Below are 16241 nucleotides of genomic sequence, written 5' to 3'. Positions count from 1 at the left end.
AAGCTTTTTTAAAAAGAGAAATTCTCTCACTTCAAATTTTTCAGTTTTCAATTCATATTGTAAATGGTTTTCAAAATACCTATATATCGAGTATTAGAGGAAGTTGAGTAAGAAGAAAAAACATCAAAATATAACTACCAGATATAGCTATAGATTTATCTTCCTGGGAAACAACAAAAATATGTCTACATTATTCTAATCATGCCATAGTTTCTTCTGGAATTCAGACATGGCGATCAACTTGAGGATAGACTTAACAAATGTACGGGTTTTATTTTCTCTTATAGCCCTACCTTCCAGTCACATGAAAATACATGAAATATTCATTATTAATCTGGTAATTGTGATTTAATGCCACATGGGCAAAGAGACAGCAAGAGGAAGAGCCTAAATTTCCATGGCTGCTGAACAAAAGAAGTTGGGGGGCAACTGGAGTACACTAATTTCACAATACTTTCTATTGACATTCTAGAATTTGATGTAGTTCCTTGAGGCTTTCTAAGATTGGAGAGCTAGCTAGGGAAAATTTGAATCTGAGATAACCTTCAACGCACCATCTACTGTGTGTCTGATTATTTGAAATCCTTGTCTATTTTAATTTCAGATGCAGGGTTACGATCACAGAGAATGCACGGATTATGTGCAAATCACAGAGATTATGAAAAAATCAATGTATTTCTCAGTATGCATTATTAATAAATGAAAAAAATGAAACTATATAAACATTTTTCTTTTCTGTTTTGTTTTACAGGGTCACACCCTATACACTAAGCTGGACTTCTTTATCTAGTCCAAGATGGACCTGATCCTCCTGCCTCAGTCTCCCAGCCTCCCATGTGCTGTAAATGTAGTCATGTACCACCACATCTGGCACTATGCAAGTCTTGATTAGTCAAGGTATTATCCCACTCTGAATACTTTATTATCAAGGACCTGCAGCTGGGCCAGGTGTGGCGGCCCACACCTTTAATCCCCACACTCAGGAGGCAGAGGCAGATGATCTCTGTGAATTCCAGCTAGCTTGGTCTGCACAACAAGTTCTAAGCCAGCCAATGGGACACAGGGAGACCCTGTTTGGAACCTGCACCATTTTAGCACTTTGTCAACACAAAAAAGTTCACAAAAACCTTCAACTACCTTTTGAGACAGGGCATCAAAAATGCCCCAGAATAACTTTCTTGATAAATGAAGTTCTTCTTCAGAGGCAGTTCCAAAGTTGCCCCACCCTCCAGGCAGGCAGTAATATTTCCAGCATCTTTCATAGTGATTTGTCAGCAGCTGTGTAGGGAAGCAATTACAAAATCAACAAGATTGATTCTTGACTTTTCCACCCCTTTCTGTGACATCTGAATGCTGTGGAATAAGGTCCATGGAAGGGAAATGCTCAAATCCATGGGACATCTCTGGGAAAATAAAATTGCTTGAATACTATGACTCTTTCAAATTTGACACACAAATTTGACAGTAAAAATTGTGAACCAAATGTTTAACTTTGAAAATGTATCTTGATGAGGCTGGAGGGGCTGGCTCAGGGATTAAGACTGCTTGCTGCTTTTGCAAATTTGGTTCCTAGCACCAACACTACATCAGGCAGTTCACAACCACCTATAGTTCCAGCTCTCCAGCGCCCTCTTCTGGCCTTGGAGGGCACTGCATTCATATGCACATACCCACACACAGACACACATAATTAAAAAGAACACAACAGAAATGAGAACGCATCTTGAACAGCATCTTGCTGATGCTGTTTGGCTATTGTCTTCCCAGTTCTTGCTTTGTTGCTCTTTGACTCACAGTTCTATGATGTATTACTGCCTGGAATCCATTCATAATTTTCTCCTAGAATTCAGGCAGAAGATCAAGAGCTGGAGGGAAGAATGACCCAGAGACATTACATGGGATCTACACACTGCAATTATTGTTTCCTCTCTGCCTTACTTATTACATGTGATGGTATCAAAATTTGTTTCCCTAAGCAAATTTGAAAAAGACTCTGCATTTGTTTGGTGACAATAGTTGATTCTCTTTGTAATTTACATCTACATGAGAAAAACTTTCAGTTAATCAGCAGTTATTTGGAAAATTCATTTGTGAACTAAATTTATAGGATGACCTGCAAGAATCATGAATAAATGTTTAGATTCTCATTTATTTCCATATCTAAGGGGGAAAATATAAGTTATTGTTGTTATTAGAGATAGCTATATCTCTTCCTATTGGAATATTTCTTTTTGTTTAGTGTCCTTTTCAGTTACACAGAGATGATACAGATATATAGACACAAATATACACATATAGTGTCACACACACACACACATGCACACAATCTAGGAACCCCAAATAATGGAATATTGAGACCTAACTTCACTGGGGTAACTACGAAATTATCAAAGAATAAATTAAAATTTCAAAATCTATAATGTAAAAGAATTTTATTGTTATTACAGATAAGAAAGCGTTACTATATTTATCCATCGTCTCTCAACTTACTTGTTACCAGGAAAAAACTGCCTAACAAGGCCTCCCTTACACAAAGAAAACTGTATAAAATGAGATTGGGGTGGGGCAGGATGTAACTTACCTAATTCATTAATTTATCTGCATTTATTAAACCAAAAATCAATATTCATAGGGAAAGGTTATTTTTGCCAAATATCCAGGTATGTGTCGTATAACAATTTAAAACCGACTTAAGTATATCTCAAGCCTTTTGTCTACAGTGCTGTCTTAAGTGGTCATAGAAGGTGTTAAGTATCTGCTAGGTATTTGTGTAGAACAGGTTCCTTTCTTTATCATCACGCTGGGGTGCACAGACCATCTGGAGGTCAGTCAGACAGAGTGAGACTTGAATGTGCATGAACTGAACAGTAAAGATGGCTTTTCTGTGCTGCATGGTACACGGTAAGCACGTATATAGAAAGGCTCTCCTGAACTCTATGAGATGCTAGTTGGAACCTTTCAAGGATTACCTATCTGCAAAAGTTGGTAATCATATTCAGGCCAGATGTGTGAGTATGCTGTCTAGACTAAGAACATCTTGGTTGAACTTTTCTTTGTGGTAAATGCATGTCAATTGATTTCCATGGAAATCAATGTTAAGGATTCTGTAATCTTTTATTACTTATTTCAGGGTTATATAATACATACTTCAATAACTCACAAGGTCATTTCATTAACTGGGAGAAATTCACAGCACCAGAGACCAAGCACACGAAATCTGGGAGACACACATGTAGTGACAAGAAACCAAATCAGATGAAATGGTAATCAGGTAATTACAAGTGTCACTCATGTTTACCTTAAGAGGCATCTTGGCATGCTCATTCAAAAGTGGAACATCAAATACCAGCCTTCTGAGCAGGTGCTGCATCATGGAAGGTCGCAGTTGGCTGTTGGAACAAAGTCAATTGTAATAAAGAAAAGTGAGGTCTAAAGCCCCTAGAGAATTCATTAGACTTTATACACCAAGACCCTGGACCTCTCTCTTCAGATAACAGCAACCAGGTACTTCTAGCTCAAAGATTAGCTAAGAGTTTCAGTTACACACAGCACAATGATGTTTTAGTCAGTGAAGGACTACAGACACAACAGTGTCCTGTCTGCTTACAAGACATAAAGGCTGGTGTGACAGTGCAACGAGCGCCTCATATGTCTGCGGTGGTGCTGGTGCACATGGACCTACTGCACTTCCAACTGGATGCAAGTTCAGCGCATACAACTGTATGTAGTATGTGTGCATAATACCAGTGAAAAATAAGAGCCATGTCACTCTTTCATGGATTTTACCCCACTCTACTGGTATTAGCCCCAATCTCATATTTGTCAAATTTCACTCTCTCTCCCTCCCTCCCTCCTTCTTGTCACCGTACAGTGCTGGGGACAGAACTCAAAGTCTTGAGCATGCTGGGCAAAGGGTATTGTACTAAGCCACACACCCAGTCACTGGAAGTCTATTAAGTCCCCTAAATACATCAAAAAGTCATGCTGAGTGATTGGCATGTGGCTGTAGGATTCTGCTGGTCCATTCTGCGGTCTTCACACAACAACCAAATCACCTACCGACATGTTTCTCTGAAATAGCCTAGTCTTAAGCAACAATGATTGTGTTTAACCTTAAGGTTAAACATTAAGGTCTTATCTCTGGACTCATCTCTACCACCTAGATCTGCAGACACCCCCGAGTGTTCCTGGGGAGGCCTCTCTTCTGCTCTGCCCCTTTCTGGTTACTCACAGGCACAGCTTACTGTGTTCTGCAAGAATCCGAACTTGCTTTTTCCTTTCTTACTATTCAAGGTCCCCTACCTAGGGCATGGTGCCACCTACAACAGGCTGGGTCTTCCTATATCAGTTAATAATCAAGACAGTTCCCCACAGCCATGTCCACAGACCAACCTTAGCTAATTCCTCAATGAACCTCTATCCCCAGGTTGTGTGTTAAGTTGAAAGTTACAACTAACCAACACACTGGTGGACAGTTCTAACCAACATTAAGATTCAGGCCTCTGGATACAGGACCACATAAATTGAATTGTTGAGATAGAAAACATTTCCAAGTTCATAACTCAGCACGGGCCACATAGTAAAGAAGAAATCTGGCACAGTGAGCCCTCGCTTACCCACAAATAGACAGCAGGCACACTTCTATGGCATCTCGCTGAGCCTTGGTGAGGGAGCAGCCCTTTGACAGTCGGTACACGGTGTGCAGCAGAGAGTCAATGAGGGAAGCATGGTGCTCTGTGCCCGCGAACAGCGGAGCACACCTTGTTAACAAAGGCAGGACAGCTGTGCAAAGGTATCGATTGAGGGCCAAGGCCATGTCTGTAGCACTCAGAGCAGCCTGGAAAGGAATGAGAGGACACAGCCTTGTGTGATCAGCAAAGGACTCAACAAGTGAATCTCACCATGTGGTAAAAGAGTGAACAGCATGGCATCTAGAAATGTAGTCCTTACACTGGTCTTTACATGTGCTTCATATGATCTCTACCACTTACAACCATCAACTATGCTAAGCAGACAGGAGTTAATGCCATGAAAGAGCTCAAGGTCCAAGCTCAGGGCTAAGACACCACCACCTCCCCTAACATCCAGGAAAGTACTCTAAACTTAGTAAACAGCTTTATCCCGATGCCCAGGGGAGGCCTGAAGAAATACTGTCAACTTGACTAGGCGTGAGTGAGCTCTGAGCATACGCAGAGCTCACGGGATCAGTGAGAGAGGAGGCCGCCAATCAGTACTTCTCAATAGACCTCAGATTCACGTTTCCATTCTGAATTCACTTGGTTAATGTCATTCACGGACTTCTCCCCAGACCCCTGAGTGCCAGTCATGAGAAGCCAATTACCATTATGGCCTCACTGGCTTCTCTGCTCTTCAGGTTCAGAATTTCAAGTGAACATACAGCAAAACAGATGAAACTTTCAGTTCACTTTTATGATTTTTGCAACCGTGGATTTTTTTTTTTTTAACTCACGATCCAATTTTCCCTGAGACCAGAAGGTCCATTTAATTATTAAAATGAATAAGTAAATCAAAGGAGGAACAACCGCAATGGTGTTTGGAGTGCCACCTTATTCAACCACGATTCAGAGAGCAGCACACTGTGACTGTTGACGGCAGATCCTCTGGGGCACCATCGATACACGGGCAGATTATAGCCAGCCTGCACTTTGGCAGATGGAGACTCCCTGATGCAATTGCAACAGCCCTGATCCAGCAGTGACCATTCAATTGTTTTAACATTTTTGATTGCAGGGTTGGAGAGATGGCTCAGCAGATAAGAGGCCTGGCTGCTCTAGCAGAGGGTCTGGGTTCAATTCCCAGCACCCACATGGCGGCTAACAACTGTTCATAACTCCAGTTCCAGGGATCTGATGGCCTCTAGGCACTATAGGACACAGGTGCACCTACCTATCTGCAGGCAATATACTCATACACATAAGATAAAAACAATAAATAAAATATTTTAAAAAGCATTTTTGTTTGCTTCTTTGTATGCTTTTGAGACGGGGTCTCCCTGTAGCCCCAGCTGGCCTGGAACTCAATATGTAGACCAGGCTGGCCTACAAACTCACAGACATCTACCTGCCTCTGCCCCCGAAGTGCTGGGATTAAAGGTGTGTGTTGCCACACATGGTCAATTCAGTGAGAAGTATATCTATTTAGGATAATTTAGTTACTTATTATTTTGTTTTATTCTAAGTACACGTACACGTATTCATGTGTCTACGTGTGTATGCACATGTGTGTGCATGTGTCTGGAGGTCAGATGTTGATGTCTTCCTTAATCACTGTCCACCTTATGTTTGGAGATCGATCCCTTGCTGAACCTGGAGCTTGCTGACTCAGCTGTACTGGATGGGCAGCCCTCGCCAGGGTCCTCAGGTCTCCTCCTCCCCCCTCAAGTGGCTTTTCTACTTGGTTTCTGGAGGCTCAAACTCAGGTTTTCATGCTTACGTGAAAGTGCTTCACTGACTGAGCTGTCTCCCCATCCCTAGGCCAGTTTAGAGGCTCATAGTGAACAGAGATTAAAGGTCATCCCTATGACCTCCCAAATTGAGCATGGATGAACCACTTGGCTCGCTTAGCATCTTATCAGATTTCTTATCATCACTTTAAAAGCTGTCAGTTTGGCTAGTCAGGGAACTGGAGGGCATGGTCTATTTATTTTCTGTTTACCCACTGCTTGTCTGAAAACAGCAGTTCTCTGTGTTGGTGGACAACAAGCAGGTGAGTGAGCATCATGAGGCTCAGTGTGCTGAGAGTGCGTTTTCCATATCATACCGTGTCTAGAGAAGCCGCAGCTCGGAGATCTGGCAGAAAGCCAACCTCGAGGAGGTGGAGGAGGAAATCTTGCACCTCAATCCCATAGACCCTGTCAAGGAACAAAACCATGGCTGCCTTGTGATCTGGGCAAAACCCCGCGGACATGTCAGGCTCCACCACCTTCCCATCTACAAGAGAGAAGGTGACATGTTGGCGTCAATGGCCGGGTCACACGTGGATGGATGACATATGGCTTCTTGTCAGCCAACGGCACATATTAAAATCAGTTTATCAATGAAACAGTTTCCTGTCTTGTCACACGTGTGTGTGGGGGGGGGGCAGATGAACTATGGGAGTGTGATTTAAACCCAAGGTCATTTAGATGTCATTTGGCACCAATTGACTAACTGCAAAGAAAAGGCACAGATCAACTGGTAAAGTGTGTAGGACATAACACAGAAAGACGCAGAGCAGAGGCATCTCTTGTCAGAGGCTGCACCTTTAAAATAGTAAAGCTCACGAACCCCATCTGAGACCCTGGGAAGCTTCCCATTGCTGTGACTTAGAAGAGTTATAGTTATAAATGATACATTATAATATAGAACCAGATAATAGTTATAAAATGACAAATCAACACCATGAAACCAGCCTGGTTTCACATGAAATAGACTTCATTATTCATAAAAGAATTCACCACATTTAGAACGGACTTGAGAGTTGGACATTTTCTCTCTCAATACTCAATCCTTGATGCCTGTGTAGACCACTGAGTCCTATATAACAACGCAGAGTTCAGGTCCCATTGCTATGAGGAATTACTGGATTATATGTCAATTTAAAATACTTGGGAGCTTATTTGTTTCCTGTTGGACTGTATGGTTTATGCCAGACTGGTCCTGATGGCACACAGCAAGACTCAGAACGAAAGGGTTGTCTACATGGATACAGTGTTGAAGGAAGAACAAAGGAAGGGTGATGTGGACCACAATCATCCTGAAATAATAGCTTGATAGCTTTTCTGTTTTCACTAGGAGTCAATGGTTGAATTCTATACTCTGACCATGAAAATGAAGACAATAATGTTTTAAATGAAATTGAAAGGTGATCTAATGGCTCCTACTCTTTACTATAAAAATCCCTAATATAGGGCCTGGTGAGGTGGCTCAGTGGTTAAGAGCACTGGCTGCTCTTACAGATGATCTGGGTTTGATTCCCAGCACCCACATGGTGTTTAACAACCATCCATAACTCCAGTTCTAGGGGAATCTAACGCCCTCTTTTGACCTCTGTGGGCATTGCACGACACAAGTGCAGTTACACCCATGTAGGCAACACACTCATACACATAAAATAAAAATAATAAAAATAGAATATTTAAAAAAAATTCCTAATACTTTCCTTGCTTTATATTATAAGAATAGTTGTTTACAGTGTTGCCAGGTACCTGGGCTGGGTAGATCATAGGTGGGACTGTTAGGTAGTACACACAAGAGGTCTTAAAGCCGGGAGAAGAGGGTTGTGGAAGACAACCTGAGCCTTGGCCCTGTCTGCACAGCCTGATAGGCTGTTGTAAAACCCTGACCCCAGCTTGCACCAGAAGGCATCAGTTTTTAAAGTGGAAGAATGTCTTAGCTCTAGGACAACAAAATATCTTAACCAACTGATACTCATGAAATCAATCATAGGACTCTGGCTAGTCTCAAAAAGGAGTGAGCTAGGAGGCCATCGAGAGCTGCAGCTGCGTCTCCTGAGACGCCCTTTGAGGTTCTCCGTTCTGAAGAAAGGTGGAGTGTACCGTATGAATATGATGTGCACTGATGAAAAAGCGACATTCTCAAAAGACTTTGGTTTCATGATAATGTCATTTACACTGCGGTTTTGACCCCCTTTCCCACTCTGTGGACTTTTCGGGAAGATCATAGGAAGAAATATCCTTCAAAGGAGGCCCCTTCTACCATGGTTTCGGAGAAAAGAATACCATAGAATACCACATACCAAGAATACCATAAATATTCATTAAAATGCCTTGAAAACCCACTGTGTATAACGCACAGCTACCATCCCTTGGGGGCAGCCTACTCCAGACTTTCTTTGGAGTCATGTGGTTTACTAAATACAGTTCTTAAACTATCTCTGTCCCTTGATTTTTGAGATTCTTATTTAAGTTGACATTGATTTTATTTTATTTAAAATTTATCAGATTTATTGACTTGTGCATTTTACATCTACTACATCTCAAAAAATCAAAGACCTTCTTTGGAACCCCAAATGGCCCCCTTTTTTATTTAACTCCAGTTTAGATAGTACAACAGTATACTCCAATAACCTTAAATTCCCAATAATGTGATTTTTTAAGGTGACCGAGATGGGACTTTCAGGTAGATTTTTATTTGTCATGTGAGCAGAGGTCAGAGAACAATTTGTGGGAATTCCACCATGTGGATTCCAGGGATTTAATTTAGGTCATTGGATTTGGTAGCAAGCACCTCTACCCACTGAGCCATCTTGTCAGCCCCTTGACATTGATTTTAATGAACACAGTCACAACTACCCAAGGTGCAAACCCCACTGATTTGCTAGAGTCTCCACTTCTTCAAACACACAAGCACCTGCCCGCTCTTAGACCTCAGGAAGCATCTAAACTGGATGGAGGTGAGCTAACACACAGGCTTCTCTGGTGTCATCTGGAGCAACCACACTCTTCATCTGCCCTAAATCATGGTTCCAGGACAATGAATCAAACCTCCTTGGGTCAAGAGCTGAAGATGGTGGGTTGTTTTACATATCTGCTAGCCACTTTCAGTAATCTACTGGAACACACAGCAGTTAAAAGATCTAGAATAAATATGATAAAATGTTTGAAGACGGCCTCATCTAATACTAAAAGGAGGGAAATCTTTAGAGGTGTGTATCATATACTAAATGTAGAATACGTAATAACCAAAATTCCTGCTACTGGCTGGTGTTTACAGAACCACCTGCTTTCTCATTAAACAGATGAGGGGATGCAGATTATTTAAGTTCTACAGGTGACTGAGCAGCTATGGTAAAGTAAGAACCCAGATTTCTTGCATGACTCCACCTCCAGAGAAGGAAGTTAAAAAAAAATAATGTTAATGACCAGTGGATTCTATTTTTAAAATTAACTTTCATTGTTACCATGATATTTTAAATTTTTTAATATTTTAAGTATTTAAATTCCTTTAACTCTTTTTTTTTCTAGCCTTCTGAAACAGTTTACTCTCATTTTAGTCAATCATTCATGCATTCAAGTGGCAAAACAAAACAACAAACACTGAGTGTTCTAGGCCTTATTTAGGGAGGGAAAGACGGAAAGGCATCTGCCCTCAATTAGCCATCAGTTAGCAGATAAAGAAGCCCAACAAATAACCAGTAACAAAGAGGGATTGTGTCACTGGTCTTATACATCTTGAAAATTCTGATTATTCTTCTAGAGTCTGAACCAGTATTCTCAGACCTTAAAGTACTAATAGATTATCTGGGAATCTTTTAAAATTCTTATTTATTTTTATTTTATGTGTTTGAAGTGTTTCGTGTGTATGTATGTAAGTGTACCCATGCACGCAATGCCTACAGAGACCAGAAGAGGAGGGTGAATCCCCTGGCACTGGAATTTTGGGTGTTGTGAGCCATCATTTAGGTGCTGGGAACTGAGCCTTGGTCTTCTGCAGGAGCAGCTAGTGCTCTTAACCGCTAAGTCTGAGACCAGACACCTGGGCTTGGCCCGAAAGTGCCTCTGAATGAGCTTCTGATGACACCAGTGCTGCGGGGGTGTGGACCACACAAAGCAGTAAAACTCTTCTCTCTCAGTGTCAGCTTTGATTATTGCTTTTTTTAAAGGTTGGTTGAATGAATTCATATTTGTTCACTGTTCATGCTTTTGGGGCTGGAGAGATGCTCAGCAGTTAAGAGAACTGGCTGCTCTTGCAGAGGACCTGGGTTCAAATCCCAGCACCCACACACCCACATGGCAACTAACATCCTAAGTCTCATTCCAGGAGATCCAATGTCCTCTTCTGACTTTCACAGACATGACATGGGTGCACTTACATACATGCAAGCAATACACTCATACACATAAAATAAAAAATAATTAAATATTTTTAAAAATTATCCATGCTGTGCTTAGATATTGCTGAGATACACTGAAACATTTAAGATTATAGAATGCATATAGGACACAATACTCTAATAGCCACAGTAGCAATAAAATAATTTACTCCTTTAATTTTTGATATAAATGATGTACTGTGTATTTATAAAGAGAAAGTCTTAAAAATAATTTGATTAGAGCACAGTTAAATAAATGGGAGAAGCAAACTGAAAACTTAGTAAGGCTGATGGAGGCCAACATGAGGACAGAGAAGATGGAGGCTGAGGGCCATTCTGAAAGGGGCCCAGTGCACACTCATTGTCTAGGTTCCTGATTCTTCATGATCATGAATGTTAACATGGACCTCATATGCCTCCATCCCTGATCTGTTTGTCCCTGGTACTACTGTCATGTGTGTCCTGGCAAAGTCAGTTTTGTGGCTCGCAATGGAGAAGAAGGAAAGACGGTTCATGTAAGTAAATGAACAAGAGTTAGACAGGCAGAGCAAAGAAAGGAAGGGGAGGATCGGGACGGTCCCAGATGGGCAGAGAAGGCAAGAGGACAGGTAAGTCCCACGGCTTTCCCTGGACGTATGATGAAGACTGAGTTTTGATGGCAGCTCTGTTCCTCTTGTAGGTTTGGTTTATAGGGTGAGTCTACAGGAGGCTTCACCTCCTGGAACCCATAGGCTGGTGAGTAGGCACAGTACCCACAGGTGGGCAGCCTTGCACTGTTAACTACTTGCCTTCTCTAAGCAAAATTAAAGACAAGGACTATAGCATGTTTCCCACCTAATTCTATTTTGTTCTCAAATTAAAATTTTGGATAAAAATTATGTAGAAGCAACCAATGAAGTGCTGAAAGTTAAACAGCATGGAGAGTTGAGACCATTAAAACCAAATAGCATATGGGATCTAACTGTCTCCAATCATTCATTCCTTTAATGTTTTAAAACTTTTCTCTTTAATATTGAAAAGCACTCATCTTTCTTTGAAAACAGGGAAGTTCTCAATCTCAAAATCAAATGCTATCATTATTACTTTGTGAAGAAAAGAGTCCCAAGAAAGTGGCACAGATCATCTTCAAAAAGAATGGATTAAGGGACCAAGTTCTAGAATGGCAAAGACTGGGAACTATGGGAGAGACAGAGGGACAGATGAGATAGTGGGGGGTCCAACTTCTCTTTTTAGGTCTCAGATGTCATGTAAAAACATAACCTTCCACTCCTGATTGGAAAGATAGTTGTTTAAAAACAATCCCTGGGAGTGCAGAATATTTTATATAATAACATACTTCATAAAATCTTTACTTTTCAAAAAGAAACTTCTGCAGGGAAGTCACGCTTCAGGGAGGTGGGAGAGAGGATGTTGGGTACTGAAGATGGTTTACATAAACAGTGTCCTCCCAAGACCTGCTGAGTCACAGGAAATGGAAGCTGGCCTTACCTTTAGCTACTGTTGGCATCTGAAAGGCGATGCTGATGACGCCCACCAAGTCTCCCAGTGGAATCAGGGATCTCAAAATAGACCTGATTCGGATGGCTTCCCCCTTCCCAGCGTGAATCAACTGGATGGGAAGAAGAACAAGGGGAAATCGGCATCACTTGCAGAATATCTGCCTCAGCTCTACCCAGGAACTTTAAATTTTGGGAGTCCCAGTCTAAAACAATGGTCTAGGCTCAACTAATGATGGCAAAAATGGCTGAATTTCAGACAGGAAGCTGGCCTTTATTTACACACTTAGTGCTCCCCACCCTTAATAGAGACAATAACACCAAAATCTCTTATTAATAAAATTTGGTTTTTACTTCTTGATCTTCACAGTGAGATGGGAAAAAGTACAAACATTATGAGCATGTGTTTTGCCTGGATCCACCTTCAGCACACAGACCACTCATCGTCTATTCCCAGTTACCAAATGGGAATCCCGTTAGCAGCAAAGGCGGAGATTTTTAAAAACATTCTAGAACTTTTCTCTATTCTAACAGCTCTCTATTCTGTGATTCCTCTCTGGTAACAACAGAAGAAGGCACTGGGTATGTTTTATCCCGAGTTTAAGAGGAAGATAGCAGAATGATGTAATTGAAAACCAATCGATTAGGAATACCAAGGGGGCGAAAGAGCTGTGCTCTAAGCCAGGTGCTCTGGGTGCATGCTTCAAAGTGACCTTACAGGGTTTTCATACTCTTTGAAAATTTCATCCATATATACAATGTCTTATTATCATCATATTCACACCACCACCCATCCTCTCTTCCAGCTACCCACAGACTCACCCCAACACATCTCAAGCCCAAATTCATGCCTTCTTTTTATAGCCCACTAAATCCAATATGCTATCCATATGTGTCTGGGTGTGTGCATTCATCCATGGAAGCCTGGGCAACCTACCAGTAGCCACACTCCCAAAAATGCTCCCCCAGGTAGCCACCAGCTGCCAGTAGCTCCTCAGATGGGGGGGGGTGTCCCAGGAGCCTGGTGGTTATTAGAGAGAGTGCTCAAAGGACAGAGTAAGAGATCATGGAGCACCCATCCCTAAATGAGACGTCTGAATTCAATCTTCTATACCCCAGGCTCAGGGATCTTAGCAGAAGGGGGGAAAGACTGTTAGGGCCAGAGGACCAGGAAGACTGCTGGGAAATACTATCCTTGGGACATGACAGGAGCGTTGAACACTCAACAGCCCAGCTGTGACAGCCTTTAGTTTTGACATCGGCATTGCTCCGAGTACTTCAAACTTCAGGTTGTGTTCTAATCAGGTTATAAAAATGATCCATGCCAACTCAATCAGACAAGGGCCCAGAGTGGGGCCAGGGAAATGGGTGGCAGGCCTGCCCCAGTCTGGGAATTGTTGGAGACTGATTACTACTGGGTGAGGGAGAGTAAACCTTCCTTACAATCTCTAAATAGACTGACTAGACTCCAGTGGATGAATTTGCACTGAGGGGCATCTCAGTACTAGATAGGACTCATCATGTATGACAGAATACATGAGGTTCAGTGGGGGCTTGGGGAGGCATGGACGGGGTAGGGGCCTAAATTTGATTAAGAACTATTGTATGAAATGTACAAAAGCTCAATAAAATTTTTAAAAAATGATTTTGTAAGGAGTTGCTAGATTTTTTTAAAAACACAAGTGATGGAATAAAACAGAATTAATCAAATAAAGCACAACCACCAGAATGTATCACACTCATCATGTATGACAGAATACATGAGGTTCAGTGGGGGCTTGGGGAGGCATGGACGGGGTAGGGGCCTAAATTTGATTAAGAACTATTGTATGAAATGTACAAAAGCTCAATAAAATTTTTAAAAAATGATTTTGTAAGGAGTTGCTAGATTTTTTAAAAAACACAAGTGATGGAATAAAACAGAATTAATTAATCAAATAAAGCACAAGCACCAGAATGTATCACAGGGTAAAATTATTCCACAAAGTTTTCGTTTCCATTTTTTCAAAAAGTTTCAGAAAATACTAATCCACAGAAAACACTATTTTCCACTCCATGTTTCCCTAAACCAGTGGTACACACATGTAGCTAAATATTGTACAAAAGAAATTTCTGGTGGGAGCAGTTATTTTCCATAAAAGGAGAAGAAACTGTGTAGAAAATGAATATTCTTATCTTCTTAAAATGCAGGGAGGTCATATGGATTTTCGAGACACATGAGCAGCTACAAATTCCACTAACGAGTTGTTCTGAAAAATCTCATTACTAAGTTTTACAACCAATGAGACTTTTCCAACTAAGCAAATATATGTTCAGCAATCAGGCCACAGCTATTACTTTTAATGGAGTGGGACTAGTACTAGCCTGGGATGCTGCTGTGAGCCAGGCCATGACGTCTTAGTGCGGACAGCCCAATCAAGATGGCTGCCCCTCACCCTCACACATACTCACGTGCATCTCGGGAGCACAGCGACCCAGCAGGTCAATCAAAGCTGCGTAGAAAGTCATGATGGCATTCCCCATGTGGATGGTGTCATCTTCCTCCTCTTTTATGTCACTTTCAAGGATTTGTCCAAAAGAAACAGAAAGCAAATGGGATGACTGACAGGTCACACTTAGTGCTCAGAGAAAGGAGCTGTTTCCTTCCTTAACACTTTCACGCATTTCAAACATTAGAGAACATTTAAATTCTTTTGATTGATTGATTTTTATTTTATTCATATGAATGTTTTGCTTGCATGTGTATAATAAGTGCACCCATGTCGTGCAGTGCCCACAGAGGCCAGAAGAAGGTGTCAGATCCCCTGGAACTGGTGTTATGGACAGTTGCTAGCCACCATGTGGGTGCTAGGAACCAAACCCACGTCCTCTGAAAGAGCAACCAGTGCTCTTAACCACTGAGCCACGTCTCCAGCCCCAAGAAAAGATTTTAAAAAGAAAATAGCAATGAGTTAAGGCCCAGAATTGGGATTCTATTAACAGGAGCACATTGGGGGCAGTGGGGGGGGGGACTACAACTTTAAGATTCCTCCAAAATGGAGGCATGGGAAAAGAACTAGGTGGTAGATTCTCAGCCTTTCTTTCCTTTTTAAATATTTACTTTTATTTTTAACTATGTGTATTATATGATTATATGTACTTGTATGAGTTTGTGTACCTAGTGTGTGCAGGTGCCCAGGGAGGCCAGAAGAAGGCATCAGATCCCCTGGAACTGGTGTGACAGGCAGTTATGAGTCACCTGATGTGGGTGACGGGAGCCAAACCCGGGTCCTCTGCCTGAGCAGCACTTCCTCTTAACTGCTGAGCCATCTCCCCAACCCCTCCTTTCTTTGTTCTGTTAATCTTTTTAGTTAATGTGCAAACGAATGACTCTCATTATATTTGCACACAGGCACCACATCATACTGTGTTCATCACAGCCCTCCAACTGCCTTCTGGCCTCTTCAGCTCATTCCTTTCCACCTCTTTTGCTTTTATGCCAATGTACATATGTATAAATGAACACGCATGCAATTAATATACATATACACATGTGTGTAGATTGTGCTCCATTTTATTGGCAGACAGCAAGAAAATAATTGGTGAAAAATTAATTTTAGTAAGTTTAAGACAACTTTTTTTTTTTTTTTGGTCTTTTCAAGACAGGGTCTCCCTGTAGCCCCAGCCAGCCTGGAACTCACTACGTAGACCAGGCTGGCCTTGAACTCACAGAGATCTGCCTGCCTCTGCCTCCCGAGTGCTGGGATTAAAGGCGTGCGCCACCACGAGTAGCACTCATGTATAGAAAAGGTAACCAAAGACACCATTTAAGGTAATACATCGGGCACCCTGTACAGTGCTTGGTCTACAGTAACTTTTAGAAATGCTACTTCATTTACTCCCTTAGCTTGACAGCAATTATACTCCTTCACT

General features: G+C 41.6%; 1 protein-coding gene across 1 annotated transcript in view; it reads right to left on the bottom strand.

Annotated features, from left to right (window-relative positions):
* LOC103743548 (ryanodine receptor 2-like) overlaps window positions 1–16241 on the bottom strand; it is a gene marked incomplete at its 5' end in the record, with an annotated part of 111152 nt that overhangs the window by 7953 nt on the left and 86958 nt on the right. The window contains 6 exon segments of the mRNA XM_029569232.1: window positions 1138–1278; window positions 3299–3389; window positions 4617–4837; window positions 6781–6950; window positions 12322–12442; window positions 14781–14886. Of these exon segments, the coding sequence (XP_029425092.1) occupies window positions 1138–1278; window positions 3299–3389; window positions 4617–4837; window positions 6781–6950; window positions 12322–12442; window positions 14781–14886 (850 nt within the window).

This window comes from Nannospalax galili, unplaced genomic scaffold (genome assembly GCF_000622305.1).
Source record: "Nannospalax galili isolate Female #2095 unplaced genomic scaffold, S.galili_v1.0 scaffold562, whole genome shotgun sequence".
Taxonomy (NCBI): domain Eukaryota; kingdom Metazoa; phylum Chordata; class Mammalia; order Rodentia; family Spalacidae; genus Nannospalax; species Nannospalax galili.
Note: the sequence above shows the minus strand (reverse complement) of the source record. Positions and strands in the feature narration are given on the sequence as shown.